This window comes from Coprinopsis cinerea (genome assembly GCF_000182895.1).
Source record: "Coprinopsis cinerea okayama7#130 chromosome 7 map unlocalized cont3.7, whole genome shotgun sequence".
In the NCBI taxonomy this organism is placed as follows: Eukaryota; Fungi; Basidiomycota; class Agaricomycetes; order Agaricales; family Psathyrellaceae; genus Coprinopsis; species Coprinopsis cinerea.
The window spans coordinates 684,348-695,509 of NW_003307538.1; the positions used below are offsets into that span (position 1 = coordinate 684,348).

The 11,162-nt window shown below is 52.4% G+C and overlaps 5 protein-coding genes across 5 annotated transcripts; 3 read left to right on the forward strand and 2 right to left on the reverse strand.

The window, feature by feature from the left end:
* Positions 1-88: 88 nt before the first annotated feature.
* Positions 89-1,013, reverse strand: CC1G_04015 (hypothetical protein; the record flags this gene model as incomplete). Its single annotated transcript, XM_001831072.1, has 3 exons — positions 89-598; positions 669-727; positions 794-1,013. The coding sequence occupies 3 exons, from the start codon at positions 1,011-1,013 to the stop codon at positions 89-91; spliced, it is 789 nt and encodes a 262-aa protein (XP_001831124.1).
* Positions 1,014-1,783: 770 nt separating this feature from the next.
* Positions 1,784-3,679, reverse strand: CC1G_04016 (hypothetical protein; the record flags this gene model as incomplete). The annotated part of the gene is made up of 10 exons (XM_001831073.2): positions 1,784-1,885; positions 1,942-2,105; positions 2,157-2,303; positions 2,357-2,633; positions 2,699-2,968; positions 3,031-3,111; positions 3,161-3,232; positions 3,299-3,316; positions 3,364-3,529; positions 3,585-3,679. The coding sequence occupies 10 exons, from the start codon at positions 3,677-3,679 to the stop codon at positions 1,784-1,786; spliced, it is 1,392 nt and encodes a 463-aa protein (XP_001831125.2).
* Positions 3,680-6,208: 2,529 nt separating this feature from the next.
* On the forward strand, positions 6,209-6,664 carry CC1G_04017 (hypothetical protein; the record flags this gene model as incomplete). The annotated part of the gene is made up of 1 exon (XM_001831074.1): positions 6,209-6,664. The coding sequence occupies one exon, from the start codon at positions 6,209-6,211 to the stop codon at positions 6,662-6,664; it is 456 nt and encodes a 151-aa protein (XP_001831126.1).
* A 706-nt stretch (positions 6,665-7,370) lies between these two features.
* On the forward strand, positions 7,371-8,754 carry CC1G_14788 (hypothetical protein; the record flags this gene model as incomplete). The annotated part of the gene is made up of 2 exons (XM_002910764.1): positions 7,371-8,319; positions 8,387-8,754. The coding sequence occupies 2 exons, from the start codon at positions 7,371-7,373 to the stop codon at positions 8,752-8,754; spliced, it is 1,317 nt and encodes a 438-aa protein (XP_002910810.1).
* A 468-nt stretch (positions 8,755-9,222) lies between these two features.
* Positions 9,223-10,606, forward strand: CC1G_04018 (hypothetical protein; the record flags this gene model as incomplete). Its single annotated transcript, XM_001831075.2, has 2 exons — positions 9,223-10,156; positions 10,218-10,606. 2 exons carry the CDS (start codon positions 9,223-9,225, stop codon positions 10,604-10,606), a joined length of 1,323 nt encoding a protein of 440 aa, XP_001831127.2.
* Between the last annotated feature and the right edge of the window lie 556 nt (positions 10,607-11,162).

The following is an 11,162-nucleotide window of genomic DNA, read 5'->3' on the forward strand; positions in this document are numbered from 1 at the left end:
TAAAAACCAGGTATAACCATGTAACCATGTCATGCGCGTGAAAAACGATCCCCCCAAATGCCACATACGCAACATCACGCCAACAGTTTTAAGCAGCGACGAGGAGAGAGATGGCAGAAACCGCCAAGGCAACAAGTCCAAGACTCGCACCAGAAGCTGAAGCAGCACCGTCATACTCTTCACGGACGGGAAGAGCAGATCCAGAAGGAATAGCCGGTCGCCCAGTGGCAGAGCCCGAGGCAGCGCCGACCACTCGAGCAGCAGGAGTAGAGACAGCGTCGTCATCGTCGTTGTCGTCGTCCTCGGCATCATCGTCGTCCGAGTCGTTAGAACTGGCGGTGGGCCTAGCCCCAGCACTAGCCGACTCCTCCGAATCCGAGTCGTCTGAGCCAATGACTGGGGGAGGGCGCGCACCGGAGGGGTCGACGAGGTTACCAATGCCCCAAGGGATAGCATCACCTGTGCCTGGCTGTTCCGGGAACTCTGGCTCTACGGTTTCGCCGTCAGGAGACGTGATGGTGAAACGCGTAGTCCAGGTCTTCGTGGACGTGTGAGGGCTCGTGAATTGGTAGAAGTAGATGGTGGCATAGGGATCGACCTGGAAAACAAGGGGGGGTTTTGCGTTAGCTCGAACTCGAGGTGTGAAAATCGTCCAGCGCGCGACAGACCTCGGGGCATGGCCAGCTGAAGCGACCAGAGACAGTTCCGTCGAGGTCGGAGGCGATGGCTATGTAAAGAGGTGGATGACAAGATTCAGCGGGCTGACCCATTTAAACGATGATGCGTTGCTCACTATCGATGTGGACCATATCATAGTTGCTACCGGTCATGAACTGGATGGACATGTCCTTCCAGAGAGTGTCGGATTCCCTGTCGCCATCCCAGGACACGGTGCAAGTTTCGCCAGCGGTGTAGACTGCACCTGGGCCTGGCTCACTGGGCACAACGTCAGCCCGTACGAGCGTCGACGCGGCGAGAACGATGGAGGTCAAAGCGGAGAGTTTGGCGAACATGTCGACTAGTTGGTTTTGGGGAATTAAAGGGTATAAAAGACTGGTAACAGTGTTCAGCCCATGAGCACGATGGAACAGAAACAGGTTCACCTACGTGAGATATAGACCAGACAGGGAATCCGTTGGTATACAAAGGAGCGACGTGGGTGAAGGAGTGGCAGGTGCTACAGAGCGTAGCAGTGGGCTTTGACCAGGATGAGGGAGGGAGGGAGGGGATGAGTTGGGAGGAAGGAAAAGTGCGTGTTGTCAAACCTGGGACTGATGCCGCACACCACCAGGTACGCGGGCCCAATTGACATTGCCAAGGTGAAGGTTGCACGCGCTCATTGGACAGAGGCCTCGCGCATACATGATAGTCGAGATGATGGGAAATATATTGAAGACCGTATAATACACCATAAGTCAGGTGGTAATACAACAGGCTGCAAGAAAGTCTAGCTTGCATAGAAATACAGTGAAAAAGTAGAGATCATAAAGTCGTAAGGAAGCGTGAGCGCCCGCACACAACCAGCATGTGGAGGGCATGTTCGTAATCTGATTCGTGGTTGCGACCCTTCTCTTCTACGGTCTAGCAACCTAGAAACCGGGGCAGTGTGGGCAAATATACCTGCCCGCCGCAAACCCTTCAAACTCTGACATATGTAGATCGCCATCGATCATAAAGCATAGCGTGGCGAGCAGTCGCTTTAAACAGCTGCTCTTCAGCGTGCGCTCGCAGCGCGGAGCCTTCATTGGAGCGGCTCACTGACGTCGTGATACTGAAAATGCGTTTAGTCAACAGAAACCGTGGGGGGTGGTTGCTTGAACTGAGCGTTCTTCAGCAAAGACTCTGCGAATTCTTTGAAGTCTTGCTTGGAGCAAGCTCGGCCAGGCTGCGCGTTGGCAATGAGCTACCTATTGACTGCCGAAAGCTGCTGCAGATTCATACCTTGAGCGCGTAGACGACTGGTTCAAGAATAGCGGGAGTAGATGGAGAGACTGGCTCCTTCAATGCGAGGCGGATGACATTCTCCTCGGCATCGTACACGACACGCGTGGCGGCGTTGAGACGAACATTCATCGATACCTGCCAAAGGGGCTCGCGGCGGAACACTAACAACAGCATGGTGAGCGAGAGAATGCGCGTTGATGTGGGCCACTTACGAAGGCGTTCTGCGAGGGTCTTCTTGTCGGAAAGAAGTTTAAGGTGTCCGACCATCCCAGAAGCAAAGGGCTTGTTGCCTCGTTTGATAAACAATTTCACTCCCTTGATCTCCTGCTCGACGTCCTCGTTTTCTTCACCGGTGGTAACTGTGCATGACACGTGAGATCGGGAAACTGGTCGGAGCCGACAGGGGACTCACGAGTGGAGGGCATCAAATTAACAGACTTGGATGGCGTCGCCGCGACGATGGCATGTGACCCAGAAGTTTGAGAATTCTGCACGTCTTGAGATTCAGTTTCTCCGAAAGCCAGACCAAGTCCGTTTTTAGAGGCGGATGAATCGGTAGAAGATGAGGCATCATTGTCGAGGTTCCACAGGGAAGCGCGGAAGGACGCTTGACTGGTCTTCTTGACAGACGCGAAAGGAGAAGCCGACCCAGCAAAAGCCGCAAATCCGGATGACTGGAAAGGGGTCGACTGAGAAGTGTGATGTCATGTCAACAGAGCGGAAACTAGGATGCAGGATATTAAAATTCACGCACAGCGGCAGACCTGGAGAAAGATGCGCCGGCGGGGGTGTTAGGCCGAGTGAGGAAGGGGCTCGCTGGGGAGTTAGTCGTCGATTTCAGCTCCGTCTGCCCTGCTATGACGGATGTGGGTGCAGCTGCACTGGCAGGGGTTTCAGGGATGGCGGCGGTGGAGGTGACACTGGGTGGGGGTGAGGGGGTCCTGGGACTGTTGATGGCCGGTGAGGCTTGCTCCTCAACACGAGGGACTTCCTCAGTCTCCTCAACCTTCTTCGTCTCAACAGTCTGATTCAAACACGGCCAGCGGGTGAGAATACGGTGAGACGAGTGGCACTGAACAAACACACGTTCTCCATCTCCTGCTCGATCGACACAGGTTCTTCGGGCTTGGTCTCCACCAGGGCAAAAATGGGAGAGGTTGCAGGCTTCTTGGTCGAGTTAGCGTGCTGTTTCGTGGAGATAACGGCCTTAACCAACATCATCGGCCTCCTGCTCAGGCTCGCTCGAGGGAGTTCGGGTCCGCTTGTAGGGATAGATGTGACGGAGGTTCTGGAACGAGAGGCCTGGTTTAGTTATCGGGTTCCAGCTGATTGAACAAACGTTGTGGCGTCTCACATGTGGGTAGCCATCGTCCTGGGGCGACATTAGAAATGCAAATGGGCGAAAGACGAAACACTTACTGCTGTGGGCTCATCAAAACCGTCATGAGGCACTTTGCGTTTCAAAGACTCTTTGCGCGCAGTCTGTGGTCGCGCCGCTCCCTCCTGGGATGGACTCGTTTCTTGTGTCTTTCCAGAGCTAGACGACGATGAAACTGGATCCGGTGACGGTGTGACAGAGGGGGTCCTGGAGAAGAGATCGTTTCAGTGATCGTTGAAGCGCGATAGGGATCGAAGCTAACATCGGGTTTTGCTTCCTTGTAAATGCGTACCCCACAGTTGCAGCTACAGTAGCTAAACTGCAGAATACGAAGTTGAAGTCTCCAACGGGAAACATGTTGCTGCTTTCAGAGGAGTATGAACGGATCACTTGTCGACGCTCTGAATCCGGAACGTGATTTGAAATTGAGGATGGAGGGCTCTGGTGTGTGGTGAAGTCGCCTCGATGGTCAGGGAAATGTTGGCGAGTGGCGAGGAGGGTCGTTCGCTTGCTGGGTGCTTTGTTTGTCGAGATATAAGTTCCGTCGGTTTTCGCTGGGCGAGAGGGGGATAAAGGAAGGAAGGAAATGGAAATGGCTCGGATTTCCGGGCGTGAGCTATTTGAGGGAACCGAAACTATGGTTCGACTGGATGCCTGCATCGACGCCGGTATGGGATTTGCCTCACCTCGAACACGAGTTCGACATGTGCCGGACCGATCTCAGTTTTAGGGATATGGAAACACGTGTCCCCAAAAACTAGATAACGGCGAAGAGGCATTGATTCGTCGGTATACCAGGTAACCTCAGGCAAAAAGCCTCTTAGGGCTATTTAGACAGGTGTATGTCTGGTTTCGTGTAGGTGGAGGAAAGCAATTGTAGTCGAAGTTCAGAACGGAACGCGAGCAGGCGACCATGGTGGTCGGAGGAAGAGAGCGCCGGGATTTATAGAGGCGGTCCCCCAAAATCAGATTGATTGCCGAATTACACCCGCCTGATGCGCCTGGCTGAATGTCTCACACGCCCACTGTTTCTGGCTTCCTCTAGCCTCTCAGCGACTGTGCTTCTTTTTTTTCGTTATGAATGCTTTCAGATCGCACTAGAACTGAGCCATCCCCTTAACCCTGACTATCTCTCGGATCCAAGCTCTGGCAACCGCACAGTTCGATTGGCTTCGCTTCGTTGATTGCGAGAACGGCCTTTGGCGATCGACGAAGGCAGCTGAAGTGGAATCTATGGACAGAAAGCCTGTCTGGGCGGCTATACTTAGGACTAAGAATACAATTCGATCTGTCAGTGATCACCTGTGGGCCTGGCTACGAGAAGGACGTGTTGCAGTACATCCTTGGAAGGCGAGGCACGCAGCAAGCAGCCACCCGCCGGGATTCCAGCTGCTGGAACGAGTATGTACCTGCTTAGGCTTCTAGTCGCTATACACCACATGAATGGGAGTCTGCCTTCCGAAGACAACCGACATTTCCTGGCTCGAATCCAAGGCGGAAGGCAGAGACCTAACGATCTCCCGGTCCTTTGGATGTGTTGGCGATGAATTGCCCCTCTGCATGCTCCCCCTCCGACTGGCGCCTTGCTCAAGGCGTAACGCTAACTGGAGATAGAAGAAAGGCTTCGAGGACGTTTTCCTATCTACCAACGTGATCCACTCGATGGGCCCAATTAACTCTGAATTCAATCCCTTTCGCTGGGGGCTTGTCAGATCTGCAATCCACTTTGGGAGAACCTCAGGCTGTCGGCCGCAACCTCGTTCAGGAGGTTTATGAATGTTCCAGCGTGACTCAAGCCAACCGACTGTTCTCCAAGCCCCGACGAAATACTCGATAGAAACTCGATGCCGTACGCTTCTATGACACTGTACCATTCAGCAAGTCAGTCAGGCTGTGCGGGTTACCATCGCCACCAATGGTTGGGAGACTTGGGCGCACCCTTTGCCAGCTTTCGTCTCCGTATCAGACAACGACGACGAGGCTGGTACCACTGTAACAAGAGCCTATATGCTGCACGACGGTCTCGGGGTAGACAGCCCTCTGCCCCTCTATCCAATCATCTTTCTTGCAGCAACACTACCAGTCGGCTTGTTATTGGCTTCAATTACTCACAAATTACTCGCCTCCAGAGCGAGGGCGGAGCTCTGGTTTGGCAACATTTGGCAACCGCTTAGTGGTCGTCTTGGTTTCCATGCGCTCTGCGCGACTACGAGCGCTTACTTATCGTTTCTACATGAATCGCGCTAAAGTGCAAAAGTATTGAACGACTTTGTCACGAAAAATCGGAGAGTCCCAGTTATAAAGGCATGAATTCCCTCTAGCCTGTTGTTCCATTCACCATGCTTCCCCACTTCCTTTATAAAATCCACTCGTCTAAAATCCACTTCAGATCCCAGTCCACACACGGCCCTCTCGTCCCACGACAGAGGAGTTCTCCTCGAAGGGCTGATAAATGGTCCCTCAATCTCCCCCGAGACCTTCTATATAGGATCATCGACAACCACGTCATCCCCGACTGCCCCATCGACACCCTCAAGAATCTCTCTCTGACTTGTCGTGCACTTCACGCCTATTGTTGACCACTACTCCTTCGTTCTATCAGCATCGCCGAAGTCCCGAATGAAATAAGACTGCGCCTCCCCAAGCTCGAGCTCTACTTCCCTTTACCAACGCCAGATCGGTTTGCCGATCTCCTCCAACAATCACCAGACATTCTCGACCATGTTCGCAGGCTTTCTGTAACCACCATTGGGGCCACCCTTCAAGAGGCGCAAGCCCAACTCTTTGGAAGGGTTATCAACCAGTTTCGCCGATCTCTCCTACATCCTATTCCAGCACTACCCTCAGCTTCAATCAATTTGCTTTTCTGCGACCCGTTGGACGACCATGCCCGAGATAGTCCAGCGGAGCTTCCTTCGCCTTTTGCAAACTGAAACCCTCACCAAGGTCGAGCTTCAAATACCAGGGATGCCGCTTAACGTTCTCGGCTACTGCTCGAGCACTGTATCTACCCTCACATTCCTTTCCGACCCATCACCCACAATATCCACCCTCCCTGCTCCGCGTCGCAGAAAGACACGAGCACCAAAGATCGAGATCCTCAAGTTCGTCAACAGCTTCGAAATGGACATCATTCTGTTGGCTCTGGTAGCCAAAGCTTCGGTGATAGACACCAGTCGCCTTCGTGGCCTTCGTTTGGGCGCCATCGATTCCTTCTCTCAAGCACACAACCTTTTCATGACAGTGTCCTCAACTACTCTGACGTCTGTATACCGCTCGCCACGCACATGGAAAAACGCAGGCGAGGCTATCTTAAACGCCCCTTCTCCCAATCGATGTTAAAGGAGATGATACAGTCCGCCTTGAGCTTGAAATCTTGCCAGCAATCGAGTTTCTCGAAGTCCGAGCGGAAAGCAATGAGCTCGGTTTGGTGCTACAGTGGTTATCCGACTCTGTCGGAAATCGTTCATCTCGCTGTGGAAAGTCCGCATTGTGTTGTGGTCCCCGACGCCAACGCTCACGAGGGTGCATGGAACAGACACGTCACACGAACGCCTGGCACAGACTTACTTGGCATTCTCTCTCGGAGGAACTGGATCTTTGGCCCCATCTTTCAGCTATCCCGTGCATTACAGGATTCGGTGAACTTGATCCTAGCATTACGAGAGGCTCGAAATTGATCCCTCTTGGGATGCTGACCCCTGGCCATGTTGTGGACAAAAATGACGAGTACGAATGCAACCCTGCAGTATGCCCTTGTCATTAACCTATGATATTCGTAACCTCGTGGCCGGCCGCGTAATACTTGATCGAAGATAGGTTCCTTTGAATAGTAATACAGATGTGTGTTACACACCTCGACGTAATGTGACACCCTTGTATTAAGCGCCCAAAAGCATAGCCTCTGACTCCGAACCCGGACCTGGACCCCGAGCAAACAAATCATCCATTCAAACACACATTGCCTGCCTGCGGGGTCGCCCTCCTTTAACCGTCGAGATCGCCAGGCCCACCTCAGCGCGCCATTTGCCTGTCCTCCCCCATTCCCATGAGCACCATACACGCGACGCACGATGGGTGGTCGCTTCCGCGCGAGATCGTGTTCAAGATCATCGACCACATTGCAGATGAGCGGCGACGCAGGCCTCGTGGGTCTGCGGAACAGTATACCGACTTTCCATGCACGCTGGTTCTCAGAAACCTTGCCTTAACATGCCGATCGTTATCCGACTACTGCCATCCAATCATTTTCGCCGAAATCACCGTCCGCGACCGAGAGCGTCCAGGGAGCGATCAATTTGCTTTCACCACCAAGCGTTGGGCAAAGTTGTTGGACCACTCGCATGGAGTAGCCCGTCGCGTCAATAGCCTGGTTATAAGCATTGGCAGCAGGGACTCGATCGAGCCCTTGCAATCATGGTCATCGAGCAGACGCAAGTGGAACCGACTCACGCGACGGTACTCGCTGGAAGCAGCGCGGAAAGCATTCTTGAAGGCCGTCCAACAGGATTACCCTTGCTTGGAGCAATTGAACATCCAGGTCGTGGCTCCGTGGCCAGCGCTACTCGCGGAGGTACAAGAAGGCATTATGAAGCTGCTAAGAACCTCGACTTTGAGCAGACTCAAGCTTGACTTGAGCGACTTCCCTCTAGAGCGATTGAGGCTCTGCTGCAATATTCAGCAGCTCATGCTTACGACGCACCTCCGACACCATCCCTTCCCCAGACCGGTACCCACAGGTGAAGAGAGCCCAGGGTTCCGACTCGAGCTAAAAGGCCTGTACCTTTTTGGTGGCTATGTGTCGGGAGATGCGTTGGAAGGAATGATCTCGGAATCATCTCCACTCAATCTGACGGAGTGCAACCACATTCGACTCCCCATCGACTTTATGTCGTCGTTTTCATCTATTCATGCGAAGTTCCTTGAACACGCCCCCAGATTAACCACCTTGGATTTAATATTCCGAAAGCCGAAGGATCAGCCTCGATTACCTTCCCGTGAGTAGTCGGATTCATTACTTCGACACGCAAGTACGATTGACATGCCCATTACTCTGACACTCAGTGCAAGTGCCGCTCAATCTCGCCACCCTCCCCGCCCTCGAGGTTCTCAGTATCACGGTAGAAAATCCTACCGAAGAGCTCCATTCGGTCTGCCACTGGCTTTCCTGTTCAGCTGGAACAATTCCTGCCACCTCTCCGAGCGAACCGCCAAAGATAAAGCTGTGCCTACGGGCCACTGGGAAGGATGTTGGGGAGGATAACACACTCGAGGGACAGGATGCATTGGAGAGATTCTATCGGGACGTGTGGTCTGGACTGCTGGGTAGGGCCGAGAGTGACTATCCTGGCTTCAGGGCGCTAACCATATATGGGCGGGGTTGGGTGAGCACGGAAGAGGTAATTCGACTTGGTCGCCTTCCTCCCGGGTAACCTTAATCTTCTGCTTTACGAAGGAAGCCAATACATTTATTACTTGTGCATGCGACTCTGCCAAGGCTTTTTGTCGAACCCAAAAGTTGCGACGTCCTGGCCATAACGGTATACCGTGTCGGATCTCAATAAGCGCCCAGACATAGTATGCTGCAATAAAGCAGATTTCAATTTAACATACAACCCAACAAATGCGACAGAGAAGCTTCCAATTCTCTTCCGCCCACTCTCCAAGAAACGTCGGGAGCGCTGTAGGTGTCAGCTGTGTGGATGGTACGTGTATATCTTTCTGCTGTTGACATGCACCCACAAACATGACACATCTCAGGTCACCTGGGATCTACAACGAGAGGTTTCAAAATTCGTTGGCTCCAGCAGTTGTTCATGTCCCGCTCTATTCTGAATCGCTCATGGGAAAAGCGTTTTTCCCTCTCTGTTCTCTTGCCATGTGCCCAGCGGAGACCATCGATGCCGGAGGACGACTGGCGCTTGCCCCGAGAAATTATCTTCCACATTCTCGATCTCATAATTAGCGACTATCGCCCAAGCCTCGCTCTAGACGGTCCTCAGCCTTGGGGACTTCAAGACCCCAAGTCCTCATCGATCCCCCCAGTTCTCAAAGCAATCTCCCTCACATGCCGCGCCCTCTGCGAATACACGCGCCCGTTCATCTTCGAAACGATCCGCATCACGCCAGAACCAAGAGTGTACCTCGCCAAACAGCGCTCAACAATGGAGGCGTTTGCGGCCCTCCTCAGACACTCCCCTCACCTCGCCAGATATGTCGAAAACCTCGTCATCAGCGCATCAAAGGCGGAGACGGAGGCCCTGAAAGACATGGGATGGAGGGCATTTGCACCAAGCCAGCTCCAACGGAGCTACACCTGGTCGAAGGTCCTGGAACAGAACTACCCCGACCTCAAATGGCTCGTTCTGGACATCCCGATCCGCTGGGTAGAGATTGCACCGGATACCGCGAAGTCACTCACCAAATTATTGGAGTCGGAGGGCCTTGAAGGGCTCAGTATCGACGCGCGGATGTTTGCTTCGAGGAAGCTAAGACTCTGCAAGAGTCTCAAGTATTTCCGCTTCGATAGCAGCCACGACATTCGCTGTTCTCCGCGATCCGACATTGTCGTCGAAGCACTACCAGCCAGTCGACTCCCTGCACTGACGCTGTTGGATCTTTCCGCGTCGATCCCTGCTACCCCCACTTGGTTGCAAATGATACAGGGTAGATGCTTTGATTGTTCAAAGCTGGAACGGTGCCGCATAGGGATAGACGGATCTACGTCGTTTCCTCCTCACTGTTGTGACTTTTTGCATCTTTCCACGCATACCCTCACTCACATCGAGATATATTTCCGGAAGTTCAAACTTGCGTCCTCGCGTCCTCCCGAAGGTCAGTAATTCACATCACTTTAGACTTTATACGAGAAACTGATAATCTGCGTCGTGGAAAGATTTTACTCCTCTAAACCTTTCTCTGTTCAAGAGATTGAAAGTCCTCGTAATCGCAGCACACTTTGAAGAACGGGAAAGAATCCTAGACTGGCTTTTCCAATCGGCTGGACCCATCGCGTCCCCAAACAAGCTTGAGATCAAGCTTCAGCTCAGGACAGGGAATGAAGTTCTCGCCCGTGGGTATCCACTACAGCCAGAAGACCTGGAGGTACCGCCATCCACTTCAACAACGCAGGAGTGGGAGTCAAAATGGTCCACGACAGTCAATACAAGGGCATGGATTCCCTCGCGCTTGCTTAGAGTTTCTGCTGTTCTCGACATGCGGAAAAGCGCAGATTATCCAGATGATTGGATAGTGCCACTTGATATCTACCATACTCCAGGATGAAACCATGGATGTATCCTACGGGAAAGGAGAACAATCCTTGGCGAAACCGCCAAGATAGGGATTTAGCGACTAATCAGGGACCCTCCGACTCGGGTTCTCATCCTACACCGCTCAATACATCCACACACCCCTAACGATACCATATCCCTCAACGGAACCACACAAACCAGACTGGTAAATTAGACCAACGATACTACAACATGAACAACAGTACACAAACGAGATCAATGAGATGAGAGGTATTATTTGTCTATATGACACTGAACGCCACCTGTGAACTACTGAATACAGAACGAACTACTTAGTACAGAGATGTGTGTCTGATATGCGTGCTGAAAGAAGAGAGAGAGAAAAAAAAAACTAAGATTGTATGCATGCGCGTACGGGTTATAGTACTAGTCCATCCATTGAAAAACAACATGAAAAGAAGCGAAAGGATCAATAAAATAAAATGCTACAAGCGCCAACTCGGAGCAGGCAACCCAAAGAAAGTCAAGCGAAAAGCAAAACATCAAAGGAGGCGTGAAACAACAAAACTCCTCCAAAAGCGAGAGGT